Below are 19,243 nucleotides of genomic sequence, written 5' to 3'. Positions count from 1 at the left end.
CAGGAATCCATTTGCGCTGTGTGTGTGCGTGAGAGAGAAATAGTCGTTGACACTTTCCATTAACAAATATATTGGGGAAAATAACAATGGCATTAAAAAAAATCAGTAATTTTCTTTTAAAATTCAACATTCATAACATTCCTGTTTAGAGCTATAAAAATAACAGTGAAACCATGCCAGTCTTTTCCAGCCATCGCAGACTAGTACGGATCTTGATGCATCAGTGTATTCCTCGAATATTCTTCTACTAACAGGATACACTTCTGCATGGCCTCAGTGCACACAGCCTTTGGTTTCACAGAAGATTCACTTTTGCCACCACTTGCTTACATCCAGTGCGTGAAAACTCTCGTTCACCCACAGAATAGTAACCCAGCTCGTCTGCTAGTCTTTCTACATGAGAACGTTCTGGGTAAAATCCTTCCCGAGACATCTCGTCGATAAAACATTCCATCACATGGCTTTTTTCCAGAAGTGTGAGAGGCAGCAACTCTGCCTCCAGCCAAAGCAGGTGGTGCTTTTTGAGATTACTAAGCAGCAAAGCGTTCAACTCCTTGCTAATGAGCCCTCGGCCCGAACTGGTGATGCTCGTGGAGTTCTGCAGCACAAACTTTGTGATCTCCTCTCGCTCCAGGTTGCTGATGAGGATGTAGATGGCGTTCAGATATTCGTTGTTGTCCTTTTTCGCGATGAGAACGCGCACAGTGTCCAGCAGCTCAGTAGGCATGTGCTCCATCTCATCAAAGATGAACAGGGGGATCTTCTCCTCTTCTTCAGCCTGAGTGACCATCTCAGAGACTTGGGAGGTCAGAGTTTCGGCACAGAGTGGGACGTCTCCTCCCGTGGGACAGTGGTGGAGGACGAAGTACTGCATGACCAGCTGCTCGCCCACCACAGAACGGAAGTGCTGAGCCAATAGCCTTCCTATGTGACTCTTTCCTACACCACTGGGCCCAAGAAGAGACACAACCAAAGGTTTACTGTGAACGTATGTGGACAAGTAATCTTTTAAATGGCCCAACAGGCCATCAGTTGCCTCCTGCTGTCCAAAAACCTCTCTTTTAAGGGTTTTCTCGAGTCCCTCCAGATCGTATTTGAGCACATGGTCATCCAAGTTTTCGATGGCGTTGTAAACCTGCAAGAAAACCACAACGCACAGCAAGACCAGGCAGCTCTTGGCCCGGCTCTGCTCCTTGGTGGGCAAGACTCGGCGGCTGCTATTGGGGAACAGGACGCGTGCCTTTTTCTTTCTCTTTTTCTTGCCTACATTGACAGGACTATTACCATCAACTATATCGAATGTGAAGATCTTGGGGCTGGTGGAGCGCAGATCACCACGCTGAGACATTAAATGAGCACTGTGCTGGGATGCTGACCGGTCCACGCGGCGCCTTTTCATCGCTTGGTACTTCTGGCGAATTCGCAGCACGGCTCGTACAGTTGAGGAGAACTGGGAGAACGTGACTGTCCTGTGTTCCTTCTTCTTCTCCAGTTCATCCTCCGAAAGCATGGCGGGAAGGTTTTGGTCGCCCATCTGTGAAAACCAAAGGGTAGCATGGATTTTAATAAACTGATGTTGGAATACATTTTAAAAAACCTGGATAGGCTGACGTGTACACGTCTGGCCACGCCCCTAACCAGATTTCCCCGCCCCTTTTTAAAAATATGAAGCAGCAAAAAATAAACGAATGAAAGTTTTTTTTTTTTTTTTTTTTTTTTTTAAATAAAGTAATAAGAGGGAATGAAATGCAAACCAAAAAGGGTTTTCAGGATATGGTTCTGTAACTCCTTTCATGCTTCTCTTCTAGTCCTCAGTTAAGGGGCTTTCTGGTGCGTTTTCAGAGAAATCAGAAGGCTTGTATAGGCAAGCACGAGTGTGTGCGTGCGTGTGTGTGTGTGCGTGCGTGCGCGTGCAAATCATACTCGTTTGATCTTTCGCCGCTGTACACAAAAGGTCTTACACATTATTGCATTCCGGTTAAAGCCAGTTATTCCGCTTAACATCAGATGATCAGGACATTAGATGAGGATCATTTTGGAATAGAGTCTCATCGATAAGTGTTCCTGACACACACACACACACACAAACACACAAACAACACAACACAACACCTGAGGAATGCGCGTGCGCTTCAACACAGCTCGCGCGTGTACACTTCAGCTCTTCCTCCAGATGTTCCTTGCACATTTCCACGCACGCGTTCAAATTTCCCTCCACGAAGCTGTCTGTAACAGTCTACAGCACGTCAAGCTGGTTTCCTTCCTGCAAAATCCTGGCCATGTCCCAACACACGTACATGCAGTTTGCAGTTATTCCACAGCACTACACAATGCATCCAGTTAGCGTGTTGTGTGCACTGACCATAGCATCTGATCAATCTCCTGCTAGTGCTGCGTGGATGCACGAGCTCTGACTAACAGCTGAACTGTGCGAAACGGGAAGTACAGATGGTGACAAGATTAAAGGAAAGAGAAGAAGTCAAGTTCTTGCGACTATATCTGCAGCACTGCACGAAAACTACAACTACAGAAACACACACACACTCACACTCACACAACTTACCTTCAACAGATCACTAGAGAGAGCTTTGGGAAAGTCTCAAAGTCTTCTTTCAGCACATAGCATGGTGAAAAGGACAGAAGAAGAAGAAGAGGAGGAGGTAATTCTTCGCTGACCTCCACTCAAAACTTACTCTAAACTCCACCTATCTGCTCATCTCTCCACTAAGCCCCTCCCCCTTCCTCTTCTCCACCACATCTAACCGCAATGCCAGAGTCAACTAATGCACTGAACAGTAGGGCAAGTAGAGTGTGAAACTGTATGCTCCACAAGCTCTATCCAAATCAGCATACTACCATACTAAAGAACATTTCTTTAGTGTCTAGTGTCATGTGCATAAAGAGTGCTTTAAGCATCTATACACAGTGAAATTCTTGGGCTACAGTTGCACACTCCTACACAGACGCAGTGCAAAAATGAGAAATGAATGGTAGTACAGAAGCAGGAACCTGTAAACACAGAGTGAACACAGACAGACACACTGTATACAGTCAGACAGTGAGATAGTGGGAGATAGTGCACATACAGTACTCTAAATTACTCTAAATTATTAATGTACTCAACAAACACACTTGTTGAGTTCCAGAATTCCAGCTCTTTTCGACTTATTTCACCAAAAAGAGTCGACTAGCTCGACTTCCCAAAACGGCTCATCTTTCTGAGCAGTACAAAAGTACATTCTCATTCTGATGACGTGCCATATTTTGACCAGTGATTGTTCTTTTCAAGGATATTGTTACCGAAATCATAATCCACGTAGCATTATTTTAGTATATTGCATTTTAAAACAGCAAATGTGCACTGACAAACAGGAAACATGCATTAATATTCTGCACACGGTCAGTACTTCCTTCACAGTTATCCTGATAAATTGCTGATCCTCCCTGTCATACTGTCTCCTAAAAGCTGACAGTCTCACACACACTTCTCCATTCCCATTCTGAGGTGAGAATACTGAGTTACACTGCAACCAAAGAGCCGGATCATCTAAAAGAGTCGACTCATTCGAAATGAGCACATCAGCTCATACCACAGCTACTTCCTCTGATAACGATTAGACGACATTTCTTCCTAGAACATTAGAACACATTTAGAAATAACATTCTTTAAAGCAGAAATGCACGTGTACATTATATTTCAAATCATTTCTCAAACAGTTTGCAGTGCGCCACTTGTCTTTTTCATGATTTGATGCGCAATATTTAGGAGAAATAGAAACAGACAGAAAAAAATTGATATGTTATGTCCTTGATGCTTCCTTCAACTTCATAGACCAGTCGTGTGAGCTCAAATACATCACCAGATCCATATGGGAGAAAAAATACATACACTCAGTGGCTATGTTATCAGGTAAACCTATTTGTGAGCCCTCTAGCTCATCCATCAGTGAACAGAGACCACCACAGCACCATCACTACCATGTCACTATTGTTACAATGATGTGGTGTGTATGGCTTTGGTATAAGTGTATCATGTGCATATAGGCAGTTCTGAGAAATAACACTGCTGCTTTTCACAGTCCACCAAGCAAAAAATACTCAGCCAACAGCAGTCCTGTGATCAGAAACTGAAACTGATAAACTACTAACCCATTAACTGTAAAATAGTTATATAACCATAAAATACCGTCAACTCCCTCAGCATATGTTTATTTCATGAACATAATCCAACTATTGAGATATTAGGCTCATTATTTACATTCGTACAATAATATTCCGGCTGTTTATTGGAGCCGTAGAGCTTTTTATTTGTGAAAGGAAGACATAAGGTCCAAGCTGACATATTTACAGGGCTGCTTGTGTTTGAGTTAGTGAGATTCAACTAATCAAACACATTTAATTCCAGTGACTGGCCAAACCAGCCAAGAAATAAATACTCAGTAATAAATATAGTTACTGTGATCATGATTTCCACCACAGTAACACAAAAACAAAACAAACACACACACACACACACAAAAAAAACACTTACCCTCTGGCTATGCTTCACAGATGCCACTTTGAGAACCAGTATGTTCCATGAACACACACTAGTGTGTCAAACAATATAGGAAGTGAAAGAATACAGTGTTTAAACAAGGCTGCTGTATCTGTTACACCTGAGCCAGTGTATCACACATTGAAATGCCACCACTATGTCAGTGTCTACGCTGAGAATGGTCCCACCCATAATATCGACTCAGCATGGACGGAGTGTGGCGTGAGTCTGTGTGTATGTGTGTGTGTGGGTGTGAAAAAAGTCCAAAATATATATAAGCAATATTCAGTATGTCATGTCATGGCACTGAAATATCAAATATTTTTATATATGTTTGTATATATGAAACATATAAAGCATAGGTACTAGTGTCATTTTATGATTTACATGTCACAAATATGCAAATACTTTTCCTTTGCATACGGGGAGCAAGAGTACAGCAGTAACAGTAAAACATTTGGAGTGTAAGTGTGAAGCTATGAAAGGAGGAGAGCATAAATATATACAATTTGATTTGTGTGTGTGTGTGTGTGTGTGTGTGTGTGTATGAGAGAGAGTGTGAGAGAGAGAAAAACACCTAACACATATAGTAATTGATCACTCTGGTGGATTTGTTGCTTATGGCTTAGTGTTCCAGGAAAAATGCTGTGAGCTAAACATGCAAATAAAGTCTCTTGGGGTATATATATTAAAAAAAAGGTGTCACACTAGTCTGCCTGTGTGTGTTCATATGCCATCTAGTGTTTGCGATCCAGGACAGTCTGTACAGTTGTGTTAAACTGTGTTATATCCGTGTACACCCTGATAGAAGCAGTCAAACACCAAATCCAACCTGCTGCTGTTGCGACCGAATGTAGATCTCAGCATCAAATCTTCACAGCGTGATCACTGTACTAGCCAAGATCATGGTTTTGTTCTATCATGGTACGGTATCTCTATAATTACCTACAATAATGTGGACCAACAACATTTAACCGATCAGGACGAGGAGGTGTCTGCAACCTGCCAATCATTCTCACTGCAGAATTCAGAAAGCTCTCTCTTTAGCATTCAGTGTTTTAAGTGCTTTGGAAGACAGCCAAAGTGTTAAATAAATTCTGCTAACGTGACTAACTTCTGCTCATGGACTAAACCTTTAAATTATCCGAAATATTGCAGTGCCAAAACATATTAACACATTTGGATAGAGAAACTGCTATAAAAAAAAAGCATATTATGAAATGCACTTGTTATTAGAGTCTCTTACTCATCAGTAGTTTATCAACATGTAGAAATGTAGAAATGATTTTATCCTAATAAGGTTAAAATAAAATAATAATACTAATAATAATTAACAGTATACATTAACAGTATAATGTCAGATTCTCTGATCATGGTATATCATCATTAGGGTTATGACTTTGTCCGGATTTCATGGTTAGTCTGATAAGTGTATGATCAGACAGTTATCACTGACAGTTTGAAAATCCTGGTTAAAATGTCTATCCATCTATTACAGTCTATCCGTTCATTTTTTTATTTTTTTTTTTACTGATCATCATAAGTTCATACTCCAGTGCTTCTTATCCCTATTGTGTCCGTCTGCGACTTCCCCAAAACACGTGCAACTTCTTCCATGTGACCTTTGTTTCTCTGTGCAGGGGAAGTGGACTGCACTGAAAACTCCATGGCTGTGTAATGCACTTCTGTTGTAAACAGATTACATTGCTATCAAACACCCAGAAGACCACAGCATTGCTGACCAGAACTAAACAAAACAACTGTCTATTTTCAGCTAAGCAGCTCTTCACACTGCCATGCTAGTTAGAATTTTTTTTTTCTAACCCTAACCCTAGAATTATTTTTTTTTGGCTCAGCACCCCACTCTTTCTTTCAGCTTATAATGACAACATGATAAATACTGACAATAGGCCTCATTTATCAAACGTTTCAGAAATTATGATTTTTCTTCATGTGCATATGATGATGAATGCCAATTACCTGTGAATTACCAGGCGTGTGCACGGCACAGCTGAATTGCATTTGGTAACGCCCACAAAACTCCATAAAAGGCAAAGCTCACAGCGCTGAAATGACAAGTGAACAGCAAAAGACTTTCTTTGAGGCAGAAGTGGAAGTTATTTTGACTTATGTCTAAGCCAATGAAAATATGTAGTATTTAGGAGCATAACAACCCCTTGAAAAGGCCAAACTCTGGAACCGAATTACAGAAAAGCTGAATCGAGTGTGAACAAAGTGATGTGAAAAGAAAAAGGTTTGCCATGAAAACAGAGAAAAAATATACTGTACCCAGGTGATCATGGAAACCAAGCACATCACACAGAGAAACTCCTATTTCTTTTTTATACAAATCCCAGTGTCTCAGCGACTCTCGGCCAGAAACCACACACCACCGCACTCTCCCCAGTGCTGTGTTGGAAAAGCAGGAGGATGTCATAGGAAATCATTTCAGCCCATGTGTATCCTATGTGTCATAGAAAGTCACGCAGCACACTAGGGAATATATGGCACAGTGCAGCCTGAGACATACCAGATCAGTTACTTATCAGTCACTTAGGGATGGCTCTAATAAAGTGTTAATAAAATGCAGCAGCATTAAAAGAACATGCCATGGTAAAAGTCACCAATTTATAAGCTGAGTCATTGCAGCGCATCCTCCTTTTATACAGCGGCATTATTCATTGAATAACGGGTCTTATTTGTCATAATTTATAGACTAATTTTGGCCTCCTTTTTATTTATGTTTTTTGTTAAAAATATTAAATATTTCTTTTATTTATGCCATTAATATGAAATGACTGGGTTTAATTAAACTTGTGTAACTGAAATACACAAGTTAGCCTATTTAAACTTGACAGCGTAATCTGTATATAAAAGTGTAACTCTTCTCATACAAAAGATAGACAAATAAATCCATTCGCATCCAGCTTGATGTATGTAAGAGACCTAATGGAAAATTTGTTCTCTAAAATAGCTCTTTAGGAAAGAAAAACAGTTAACAGATTTGATTTTTTCTTCCTTTTGGTTTTTGTTAGATATACAAAAAAGTGCAATGAGACTTTTATCCAAAATCTTGGTCATAAATGTCAACAAATCCTTTAATTTTCACCACAGGCTTGTGTATGTGTGTGTTTTAAATAGTCGTTTAATACTGTGATACCTTGAAACCGTGATCTTTTTAGACTAAATTCATCCTAACAAAACAATATACAGTATAATGAGTGCCCTATGGAAAGCCCTGGAAAAGTAGTGACGTAATCACACAGCTAGAGCTTCTATTTTGAAACGTCAAATCCCCTGACCCGGAAGTGGATGATGACAGCTAATTTTTCTATTCCTCAAGTTTAGTCATTATCTCTTGTTTTCTTATTCAAAAGCTGTACCTAATGATGGAACACTGAAGTCATGTATAGTTTATATATCAGTTAGGAAAAGTCAGTTTTACGAAAGCTAGTTGTTGAACAGTATTTTGACGTTTTGTTTATGTGTTCGGGAACGAGCTCGCGCTTTGTTTTGCTGTGTGCTAGGTAAATCTGTAGGGTTTAGCGCGTGAGCTAACAGTTTAACACATGAGCGTATCACTTGTAGTGATCCGTCTGGAGCTCGCGGACCAGTCGCTCATGCCACAAGGCTTTCAGTACTGTGCTGGTAAGCTGCCAAGCTGAAAGAATAGCAGGAGGCCCTGTAATAGTCCTAATAAAGCACTTCTTTATCGTTATGAGTGGTCAGTAGCTGTCTAAATGAGAGTAGTGAGTCATGTAATGACTGCTGTGTAGTAGTGTTTAGACCACCAGACTGCAGACTCACTAATTAACTAGCTAACATGTTAACCAGACTCATACAGGAGCTAAAAAATAGGTTTCCTCGCCTTTCTAGAACTTTCCTGCCATGTACTCTGCCTCCATACATTTGTCCTGAGTCACTGTGCAGTTTGCAGGTTGTACGTCACGTGACTTCACACAGTGCTCACTGTATTCTGTGTGTTTGTGTTGTAAGCCTTGACTTATCACAACTAGCTGGATCTGGATGACTGAATAAATCCATACTGAAGTGACGTGCTTTCTGTCTGTCCTTCCGCACACAGATGAGGAGATGTCTGAAGAGGAGATGCGAGACAAGGCCCTGGCTTCTGCCAGGGTGACATTAGGGGGCAAGACGGAGCTCGAGAAGGCCGCCATCCTCCATCAGCACATCGGCAGCCGGGCCATGGCAGACATGGTGATTGAGACTCTGGTGGCGAGCTCAGGTTTGAAGCAACTCCGTACATTCATTGAGTGTTTCCCAAATAAGAATCCACATTTTTTCACCTAAACGCACTGATCAAGAGCTCAGTACAGGTGTGGTGGTGGCTGAGAGTCAGCACACTGATTCTGAGGAGCGCTGGCTTGTCTAGAAAAGCAGAAAAGCAGAAACCCCTTAAACTCATAGAACCTTTTGACTGCTCGAGACTCATTCCTCACTTTTGCAACTACATACCTTTCCTATTAGTTTTGCTTTAGTTGTGAAATAATTCATAGTCCATACTGAATAAATGAATAACTGAAAGATAACCTGGCAGTTTAATAGACCACGTGTTTGAGGCTTTAAAAAATTGTAACAAAGTGTAGACACATCTGACAGGAATTCAGTTGTAGATGTAATACTGAGCAAAGTATTCGGAAAATTCTTTTTTTTTTTTTTCTCCGTAAACCACCATGTGCAACACTGATAGTCAGCGGTTCTGTAGTATTAGCAGCAGAATGAATCAAGAACATAGCTGAAATTCAGAAAATTGCATGCTTCTTTGTAGAGGAGAAAGAGGGCACGCAGTCAACAGAGGAAAGTGGCAGCAGTAAAACGGAGGACATCGATGCCACCAATGTCGCTGAATCGCCCTCCAAACAGCTTCCAGATCAGATCTCTTTCTTCAGTGGCAACCCATCTGTGGAGATTATCCATGGCATCATGCACCTCTACAAGACAAAGTAAGAACACTGTAAAGTCTGTGAAGATGCCTGTATAACTAAACACCTACTTAAATTAAATTCTCATGGGGTAAACTCCCAGCTGTCCGTACATGGATTTGCTACACTGAACTGCCCTTAGGTGTGTATCAGTGTATGTACGGTGTCCTGCGATGGACTGGTGTCCCATCCAGGGTGTATTCCTGCCTCTTGCCTCAGTGTTCCTGGGACAGGTTTCAGCTCCATCACATCCCTGACCAGGATAAAGCATTCACTGAAGATGACTGAGTGAAAAATTATTTAGTTACTCTCTTTACTAAATATGTACATAAAAATTTACTAAAAATTTACTAAAAATGCAGTACATGTAAATTCAATGTAAGTGGCATAATGTTGTTTAGTGAGGCAAAGAGTTGATGTTTGATGAAATGATGACTTTTCAAAGCCAGATAATCTACAATGTGCAGTATCTTTTATAAAGAACTGAATTAGGACATATGAACAGATATTTTGGAGGACGTTAGCTCAAGCTAGCTCAGTGTAGCTCACTGGATTGAAAGTTACAATGAATACAAATGCACCATGATTGACAGGCAAGCAGAAACACGTCCTCATCCTGTTTGCTTGGATTTTCTTGATCCACATCATTTGTTTTTTGGCCTGTTCACAGTGCACGATTCTTTTTTTTATTATTCTGCTATTGGGTGTCACCCAGAAGAGGCAGTGTTCCCTTTTGTGTCTGGTTCCTCTCAAGGTTTCTTCCTTGTGTCATCTCAGGGAGTTTTTCCTTGCCACTGTCACCTCTGGTTTGCTCATTATGGACCTAAATCTACACGCAGATTTCTGAAAAGCTGCTTTGTGACAATGTCTACTGTCTAAATGACAGAGAGGAGAATATCTCCAAATTTTCTAGAAATTATTCTGACTTAAAGTGCAGAATGTTTAATTCTGATATACTACACCCAACACTGAAATAAATATCTTAGAGCTGACATTTCCTACATTAACCTCATGTATCCACTGCCAGTGCTCAAGCTAAAATTATGGTAACATTCCATTACTAATGTACAATACGTTACATTGTTAGTTTTTGAAAGGCATTTTGTGAAAAACAGATTGTGTGAACAATGGGTTCTTTGTTCCACTGGATGCTGGGAAGAATGCGCTTATGCAGCTGTGGTTTTACCCCGTGTTTTTCTTCGGCTACAGCAAGATGACGTCGTTGACAGAAGACGTGAGGCGCAGCGCCATGCTTTGCGTGCTCAGTGTACCCACAACAATGACCAGCCATGACCTCATGAAGTTTGTGGCACCCTTTAATGACGTCATGGAGCACATGAAGATTATCCGTGACTCTACGCCCAACCAGTACATGGTGCTGATTAAGTTTGCCGCCCAGGTACGTTCCAATCAGCCTGGCCTTTGTGCAGTGACTACAATTAGCCAGGAATATGTGAGATTGCTTTTATACCACAGCAGTTGAATTCTTGAATTTGATTGGTCAGAAGGTGATTAATTTCTTTAACAGCAGCTCAGATAGCTCGGCTGCAAGGTTTATATTAATGCACTCATTCTGATACTTGCTAATACATTGCTGTGGGATAGGAGGAATAAAACACATCAGGGTGTGCTGATATTGAAAAATAATCAGCTTTGCGGTTGTAACAGTAACTCCGTTTCACGTTGGGTTGCATCACACCACCCCATCGCTGCTTATTTTCCTATATCAGCACATCCCTGTAGTATTTTATGTGTATATGTGTAGAACAGATTTTTTTAACCAGTTTTATTCCTAAATCTGCTTTGATTATGCAGACATTTTGCTCATGCTTATGTTTCTACATCTTTCTATAGGCTGATGCTGACAGCTTCTATACAACCTGCAATGGCCGGCAGTTCAACTCCATCGAGGACGCTGTGTGCCAGCTGGTCTATGTAGAGAGGGCCGAGGTGATCAAGTCTGAAGAGGTACCAATTAGGCAGCAAACACCAGTCTGTATTCATCGTGTGCTTTTTTTTTTTTTCATCCTCCTTCATGTTTTCCATGCTTACATGCTTTGTGATAAATCAGTGGATGAGCTGCATAAGCTGTCTTTCAGGCTATTAACATGTGAGTCTAAATCTTGGCCAGGTTACTTACAAAAAAACTGCATTCAACTGCATTTATGGCAACTGTTTACACACACACACACACACACACACACACACACACACACACACAGTGGGTATAAAAAGTCCACACACCTTTGTTTTTTTGTGGGCTTTTGTGAGGTAAATAAAAGAAACCAAACTAAAACATGTCTGAGCATGTCAGAATGTGATATAGCACCCAACAAAATTCGAGTGAAAAACAAGTGGAAATGTATAGGGGAAAAAACTGGTTGTATAAGTGTGCACACCCTTTAACTAATACTTTGGTAAAGCACCTTTTGCTTGTAATGCAGCACTCAGTCTTTTTGGGTGAGTGTCTCCCAACTTAGCATGTCTTGATTTGGCAATTTTCTTCCACTCATCCTGGCAAAAATGCTCCAGATCTATCACACTGCAAGGCGAACTCCTGCTCACAGCCTTCTTCAAGTCATTCCACAGCAGGGGGAGGCACCACTGCTCTGAAAGTGGTGGGTCCAAATACAATGCTTTTAATAACACTTGAGCTATTAATGAGATTTAAACTAGATATCCTGTGGCACAACAAATACCGCGAGTAGAACATACATCAAGTTATTAAACAGTAAAGAACCCACAACGTCTCAGTGTTTGCTTCCTTATACAATGCTAGGTTTAACTCGTTACATTCCACTTCTATGGAAAATTATAGCACATATTAAATTACATTATATTATATTATGTTATTGCCGGAAGTGCTGTCACCACTCCAGTAGTTTGAAAGGTGCCGGGTCAAATGCCAGCTCGCCCCCGTTTCTCCAGCGGCCCTGTTCCACAGATTTTTGATAGGATTTAGATCTGGACTCCAAAACATTGGGTCATTCCAAAACATCGATCGTCATCTTCTGAAGCCATTTCTTTGTTGACTTGAATTTGTGTTTTGGGTCATTGTCTTGCTGGAACGTGAGTGACCAGTACTTGCCAGACACTACTGCAGCTCTCTTAATGTTGCCGTAGGTCTCTTGGTAGCCTCCCTGATAACTTTTCATCTTGTCCTTTCGGGAATTTTGGAGAGACATCCTGTTTTTGTTAATGTCACTGTGATGCTCCATTTTTTGCACTTGTTGATGATGGTCTTTAAAGCGTTCCATGGTACATCTAATGTTTTGGAAATTCTTTTGTGCCCCTCTCCTGATTGATACCTTTTCAAGAATGAGAGCCTGTACATGCTTTCTAAGATCTTTGGGATCACGGCTTCAGCAGTCAGAAGAAACCAAGACGATGTCAAGAAAATCCTACAGAAACAGCTGATCTTTATTTGGGATTAATCAGAATCACTTCATTGATGACAGATGTATGATAATCACTTTTGAACATGAGATTGAATGTGATTAATTCTGAGCACAGTCACATGCCTCATATCATAAAAGGTTATGTACACTTATGCAGCCAGGTTATTCTAAGTTTTTTCTTTTTTTCTCCCTAAAATGTTTGTTTTTCCCTTGGTAGCTATTCGTTGGTAGCTATATCACATTAAAGGTCATCTGACATGATATATCTTGCTTTTCTGTGTATATATTTTTATTTATATATGTATATATATATATATATAAAACCCTGCATTATTAACAGGGGTTATTAAAGAGGTTGAATATTCCATTTTATTACATATAATAAAATAGAATATTATGAGATTATGTGTACATCTTGTCATTGTGTCACTTCAATTTCAATTAATTTCAATTTCGTTTCCTTGTAATACTGACGTTATTCTTATAATATTGTGACTTTATTCTGAACATCTAATTTTTATTCCAAATAGTGGCATGTCTTGTAGAGCTCTTTAAGCCTATGGGGCTGATTTACTGCTTTTTAACCCATCAGGGGGCCAGTTTACCGGTGATGGACCTGACCGAGCTGCCCAAGTGCACGGTGTGTCTGGAGCGCATGGACGAGTCGGTGAACGGTGTACTCACCACCCTGTGTAACCACAGCTTCCACAGCCAATGCCTGCAGCGCTGGGAGGATGCCTCGTGAGTAACACGCACTCTACACACTCACCTTTCAGCTACTCCAGATCTAAAGCCAGGCTAAACCAAACATAATTTATCCACAATTTTCCCAAAACTCTACAAAGTGTTGTTCTATAATTACAGCTCATTGTGAGTGGATTGTTTCATTTCAGTCCAGCTGTTTTGTTTTTTTTTTTAACTGAGGTTATGAGTTTTTGATATACTGACTTTTTCCCCTTTGTATTCGTCATTCATAATAATGCACTGACGTTCACTATTCACGTTTACTATTCTAACATCTTTTATTTGTTTAAAAAAGACCTGCTGGGAATTTTCTCCATTCTTCCTTGGTCTTTCCAAACAATATCATGACATGTTGCTTTTAGGCTATTGTAGCATTGTAGCAGATGACCTTTGACTTATCAGGTGAGCAAAGTGACAGTGACGTTCAGGCGAGGACAATAAAGCTGCCAACCGCTAGAATTGATGATGTTCTGAATGTGTATTTAAGAGTGCCTACAGCCAGCTGTCTCTTTCTAGGTGCCCCGTGTGCAGGTACTGTCAGACCCCAGAGCCTGTGGAGGAGAATAAGTGCTTTGAGTGCGGCGTGCAAGAGGTAGCCAGATGTTTCATTTCTACTCTAGTCTGTTTTATTTGTATAGTGTGTTTATCCGTAGACAGTCACAAAGCAGCTTTACAGAAATCCTGATGTAGACAGTTGCAAGGAAAAACTCCCTGAGACAACATGAAGTAGAAACCTTAAGAGGAACCAGACTCAAAACTGAGCTTCTGATGGGATTATAAATCACTGCAGTATGCGCCTGTAGAAGGGTAAAGGCCAGTAGTACTAAGCTGGTGTTGAAAGGATGTTCAGTATGAGCATACTTTGAATAATAGTCCTGGGATGAGCAGTTTATGATTACAGCAGGTATATCTTTTAAATGTAGAACTTATTTAAATGCATACACAGCAAAAGTTACACTTTGTCCACAGAACTTGTGGATCTGCCTGATTTGCGGCCACATCGGGTGCGGCCGCTATGTTAGTCGCCATGCCTACAAGCACTTTGAGGAAACGCAGCACACCTACGCCATGCAGCTGACCAACCAGAGAGTCTGGGATTACGCAGGAGGTATGCAAACCTACAGCAAACATTATGTGTCATGCTGCATATTTCTGGCCTCCTGTGCCTGAATAGACAGATTTCCTGCGTAAAGTGAATAAGTATTTTGTTGTCGATGTAATCCAAGATAACTACGTGCATCGGCTGGTGGCCAGCAAGACAGACGGCAAAATGGTGCAGTACGAGTGCGAGGGTGACTCCTGTCAGGATGAGAAGATCGACGCACTACAGCTTGAAGTGTGTTTTTTTTGAGATAGCTCCAGTTTAACACACATAATTAATTCATTGGGTTCAATTACACATTTTATAATACTCACCATCCTTTTCCCAGTATTCTTATTTGCTGACCAGCCAACTGGAATCACAACGCATCTACTGGGAAAATAAAATTGTTCATCTAGAAAAAGAAACAGCAGAAGAGGTAAAACCTAGTTTTGGAAGTGCAACCAGTAACATTAATGTTAAGATTTATTTTATAGCTACATAGATAAAAAAAAAAAAAAAGTAATAATGAGTTATTTGGTTTCAGATCAACAACATGAAAGCCAAATTTAAGGAGACAATTGAGAAGTGCGACAACTTGGAGCTCAAGCTGAACGAATTAACCAAAGAGAAACAGACCATGGAGAAAAAGTAAACGTCTATGCTATATTCACTCTATTTACTTTTCTGGCATTTGCTTTTATCTGAAGTGATGAAATGAGGCAGAACACCATCTAAGCACAGAGCCGTTGTAGGAGCTGTGTGTACAGTTAGAGCCCTCTGCTGCCTGTGAGGGAAATTTCAGTTTCTAGAAATGAGTGCAGGATAATTGTAGCAAGAACCACACCCTAACACAGTCAGGCACACTCACACACACACACAGAGAAAGAGAGAGCACCAAGTGGTCAGAGCAATTTTGAGTATTCAGGCCTGTTAAAAATACAATAGCACACCTACGCAGTCAGCCTTACAAGAGGAATACTCACTTAAAATAGGGTGCAACATAACATGCAAGCAGCAACATGTAACAGTGCAGTAAGTCGAGCACGCCTAGATAGACATATAATTACACATGCACGCAGAGGGAGAGTACAGATTGTTTCAGTAACATTTAAATACTCTCCGAGATGAGAAATCTTTGATTTTTCAGTGTTGCAGCAAATTCATTCTACCACTGAGATGCTACAGTTAAAAGTAACTAGCTGTCTATAGTGTATTTACCCATATTCTAAAAAATTTTTTAATCAGCAATTGCATGTCTTTGTTTATCTTACAGAAGTGTCATGTGGTTATTTCGAGTTAAATTATTAATTCATTATTTTAGCTCAATATCTTCATTTCAATTTAACTCTGTTTCCAGATATCAATATTTATCTTATTATACAAGTGTATAATGCATTAACATACAGCATATCATATAATAAGAGATGAAAAAAATGACGGATCTTATATGACAGTTGAAATGAATGATTTCTTATTACTTCAATATATAATCGTGAAATAATGACAAGTTAATAAATAAATGAGTTTGGAGCTGAAATAACATTGCATGTGCAGTTCAGGGCTTCTGTACTATCTGTATGGAAGACTGGAAGTCGAATATAGAGCAGTTCTACATTTCATGTCCACTCCCATTATTAGATGCTCACAGTTGAACAACAAGGTGGCCAAGCTGGGCCAGGAGCTGCGGGAGGAGCAGGAGATGAACCGATGTCTACGAGCCAATCAGCAGCAGCTCCAGGCGAAGCTGCAAGAAGAGGAGGGTCGGGGTAAGGAGGCCACCGCTAACAAGGATGCCCAGATTGCCGAGCTCCAGGAGCAGCTGCGTGACGTCATGTTCTATCTGGAGACGCAGCAGCAGATCAGCCGCATGCCTGCCGAGACACGCCAGGAGATCCAGGAGGGCCAGATCAACATCGCCTCAGCCCCCGCAGCATCCACGCCAGGACCCTCCACACACAGCTCAGGCAAGACTAGTTCAAGGAAAGGGCGGGCCAAGAGAGGGAAGTAGCCAGTCAGTGGAGTGGGCTGGGGTAAATGACACAATAATGCGAGGCTTATAAGAAGTGCCACCCTGAGACTACAGACTAAAGCAGCAGCCTGTACAACATTTAGTCAGTCCACTCACTAGTCCGTAGCACCTCTTGATATAAGGTGAGAGGTTGGAGAAGATGCACTATATTAAAGATATTGTACATATTACACTATAGGGTGACTTTAGAACATCTTTATCTGGTGAGCTCGTGTCTCCGGTGAGGATTCGCAACACTCTGAGCTGGCAAATTCAAGTCCAAGTACAAGAACTTTGCACAGCAATGTGAGCTGCATAATTATGGGAGTATTACCTATCCTTGTTTGATTGTGCACTTCTTAATATTTGTTTGTGCCTAGAAAAGACCTATTTTGTATTTCTCTAAATCCGAAAAAGAAAGTATTATTAAATGTAATCCACTGCGATCTGACGTGCTGGAAAAATATTACACATAACCTTATGACTGTTAAAGATTTAATGCAAAGTGACACTTCTTTTTGTGAACATACCTGACACCAAAAATGACCAGTCATTATGCCATACAACTGCAGTACAGCTCTACCCAGAAACCTACACTGCAATCTTAACACTTTTATTATAATAAGCCCTGGGAATGTAGCTGCATCCATTAAAGAGACCATACTGGACTAAAATGTACTGTTACCAGCTACTATTGCTATACTTTTGTTTGTTTGTTTGTTAATGACGCATTATTTATAAGGACACGCATAGACTACTCCCAAATATGGAGTTACCCATAGACTTCACCTAGAGAATATATATTATATATATAATTCTAGAGAATTATATCACTGGCTATAATTAGTCATGCCACTTTTCTCCTCTTAAAAGGCTAAAAGGATTTTGGCCAATTTTAGCCAATAGTGGCAAATAATCCACTAATCATGAGCCAAAAAGTCTTGGAAAATATGCTCTCTGCATAAAACCTTCATGCATTGTTTCTTTACTTATTAGTTATCGGTAAGTTAAGATTCTGTACAAACCTTTTTTTCAACCTAGTCGTTTCACACTGCCTTTTCTCTGACACCATGTAATTTAATGCATAATGTGTTTTATTTCTTTGCTTTTTTTTTCTTATCATTTTCATAATCGGTCTAAGATTCATGGAACTGGCACGACTTATTTAAATTCCTCCATCAGAGGGGAACTGAGCATACAGGTGCATGGACACACAAAACCTAAACAATGGTACATCCCTTTTAATGCATGGAATTTAGGATAAGATCTGATCTTAATAATGTTTTATAAATGAGTGTCCTGGTTTATAACACATACTCCACAGGGAACATTTAACACTCAAGAAGCCTTTGTGTGCATCATTGGAGGAAATGAGAAATCCCCAAGCATAGATATATATGAAACCTGTCTATGGAGCAGATAGGAGCAGGATCACAGCAGTGCACTTGCAGTTTATGTCTACAGATATTTAGTTCAACATCCAGCGTTCAGACAAACCTACACACTTCAGCCCTGGTACATGATGTAAGCAGTGTTGCTGCTTTATGTCCTTTGCTTATGTTCAGAATTAGTTACATGTTAATTAACTATAAAAATGCAGTTTATCATTAATCATAAGTCATATTTGGTCATGTTTATATTTCAGAGCCAGAACCTGTTTAATTACACTTTGCATATTAAACAATAAAAAAATACTTAATTCATGTTCTCATGTCTCTTAGTAACACAATTATCACTGTATGTCCACACCTATGATCAAAGTTTAAATATTTATTCAAATATTTACTTTAAAAAAGTATTTTTTAAAAATCAATTTTAAAAAATTTAAAAAAAGACTGGCACATGACGGAAATATTTTCAAAATTTAGTGCTATAATTGAATTAAGGAATTCCAATTAGAATTACGTTTCAAAAAAAAGTATCTTCATGTGAGTCTAATAGCTTCTTTTTTGTTTTTAAATTAAAACATTTTAAATGTTTTACAGTAGAAATCAGTAGAACTTCCCTGTTAGCTGAATTAAGACAGACACCAGGATAAAAAGTCTTCTAATTTCCTCAAAATTTTAGCCTTTTTTTGTTTTCTGGTTGAAATACCTCTCACTTTCCCCAAACATGGATATGACCTAGTTATGCAAGCCACTCCGTTTTCCTCAATCACTAGTTGTATGTCAGTGGTCAAATGCTGCGTCCACGACAACTGGGAACTCACATTACAGGGTTCAGCTGAACTCAGACATCTGAAGTCGGAAACAGAGGAGCCCTAGGGGGCTCTGTCCTCTCTCTACAAATACTGGAATTAAAGAGTTGTTTAGTTAGTGCTTAATTTATTTTTTAATATGATGATCTGATGATTCACTGTTTATAGTGCCTAAAACTACACAAAAGAGCAGTCTGAAAATCTTTCAATTTCAATTAAGTCAAAGTATCACCCAGTATTTAGAGATTATATAAACAATTAGAAACGGAAACTCAAAAGACTGCTTAAAAACCTTAAATCACGCTGTTATTTCTTGTTCTTACTTTTGATTT

The 19,243-nt window shown here is 39.9% G+C and overlaps 2 protein-coding genes across 5 annotated transcripts; one reads left to right on the top strand and one right to left on the bottom strand.

Moving 5' to 3' along the window:
* Positions 1 to 53: 53 nt before the first annotated feature.
* On the bottom strand, positions 54 to 4,690 carry tor4aa (torsin family 4, member Aa). Of its 4 annotated transcripts, XM_034312670.2 has the most exons (4): positions 2,564 to 2,865; positions 2,363 to 2,426; positions 2,113 to 2,273; positions 54 to 1,534 (listed from the first exon to the last, which is right to left on the bottom strand). In XM_034312670.2, exon 4 carries the CDS (start codon positions 1,532 to 1,534, stop codon positions 296 to 298), a length of 1,239 nt encoding a protein of 412 aa, XP_034168561.1. In that variant the 5' UTR covers positions 2,113 to 2,273; positions 2,363 to 2,426; positions 2,564 to 2,865; the 3' UTR covers positions 54 to 295. The 4 variants fall into 4 exon arrangements, with proteins under 4 accessions (XP_034168561.1, XP_034168560.1, XP_026799604.1 ...); XM_034312669.2 differs by having other exon boundaries at positions 2,113 to 2,426; XM_026943803.3 differs by lacking the exons at positions 2,113 to 2,273; positions 2,363 to 2,426; positions 2,564 to 2,865 and adding an exon at positions 4,532 to 4,690.
* A 3,136-nt stretch (positions 4,691 to 7,826) lies between these two features.
* brap (BRCA1 associated protein) lies at positions 7,827 to 18,417 on the top strand. Its single transcript, XM_026943966.3, has 12 exons — positions 7,827 to 8,185; positions 8,622 to 8,783; positions 9,327 to 9,501; positions 10,690 to 10,879; positions 11,335 to 11,448; positions 13,471 to 13,619; positions 14,139 to 14,214; positions 14,592 to 14,730; positions 14,849 to 14,958; positions 15,053 to 15,142; positions 15,251 to 15,354; positions 16,345 to 18,417. The coding sequence occupies exons 1-12, from the start codon at positions 8,107 to 8,109 to the stop codon at positions 16,712 to 16,714; spliced, it is 1,758 nt and encodes a 585-aa protein (XP_026799767.1). The 5' UTR covers positions 7,827 to 8,106; the 3' UTR covers positions 16,715 to 18,417.
* Positions 18,418 to 19,243: the final 826 nt, after the last annotated feature.

Source organism: Pangasianodon hypophthalmus, chromosome 17, assembly GCF_027358585.1.
Source record: "Pangasianodon hypophthalmus isolate fPanHyp1 chromosome 17, fPanHyp1.pri, whole genome shotgun sequence".
Lineage (NCBI taxonomy): Eukaryota > Metazoa > Chordata > Actinopteri > Siluriformes > Pangasiidae > Pangasianodon > Pangasianodon hypophthalmus.
Note: the sequence above shows the minus strand (reverse complement) of the source record. Positions and strands in the feature narration are given on the sequence as shown.

Excerpts from the sequence above, each read along its gene's own strand:
- tor4aa (XM_026943803.3), bottom strand. The coding sequence starts at position 1,534 with ATGGGCGACCAAAACCTTCCCGCCATGCTTTCGGAGGATGAACTGGAG.
- brap (XM_026943966.3), top strand. The coding sequence starts at position 8,107 with ATGAGCGTATCACTTGTAGTGATCCGTCTGGAGCTCGCGGACCAGTCG. Across the intron at positions 8,186-8,621 it reads AGGCTTTCAGTACTGTGCTG|ATGAGGAGATGTCTGAAGAG; the intron begins GTAAGCTGCCAA and ends TTCCGCACACAG. Across the intron at positions 14,731-14,848 it reads AGTCTGGGATTACGCAGGAG|ATAACTACGTGCATCGGCTG; the intron begins GTATGCAAACCT and ends ATGTAATCCAAG.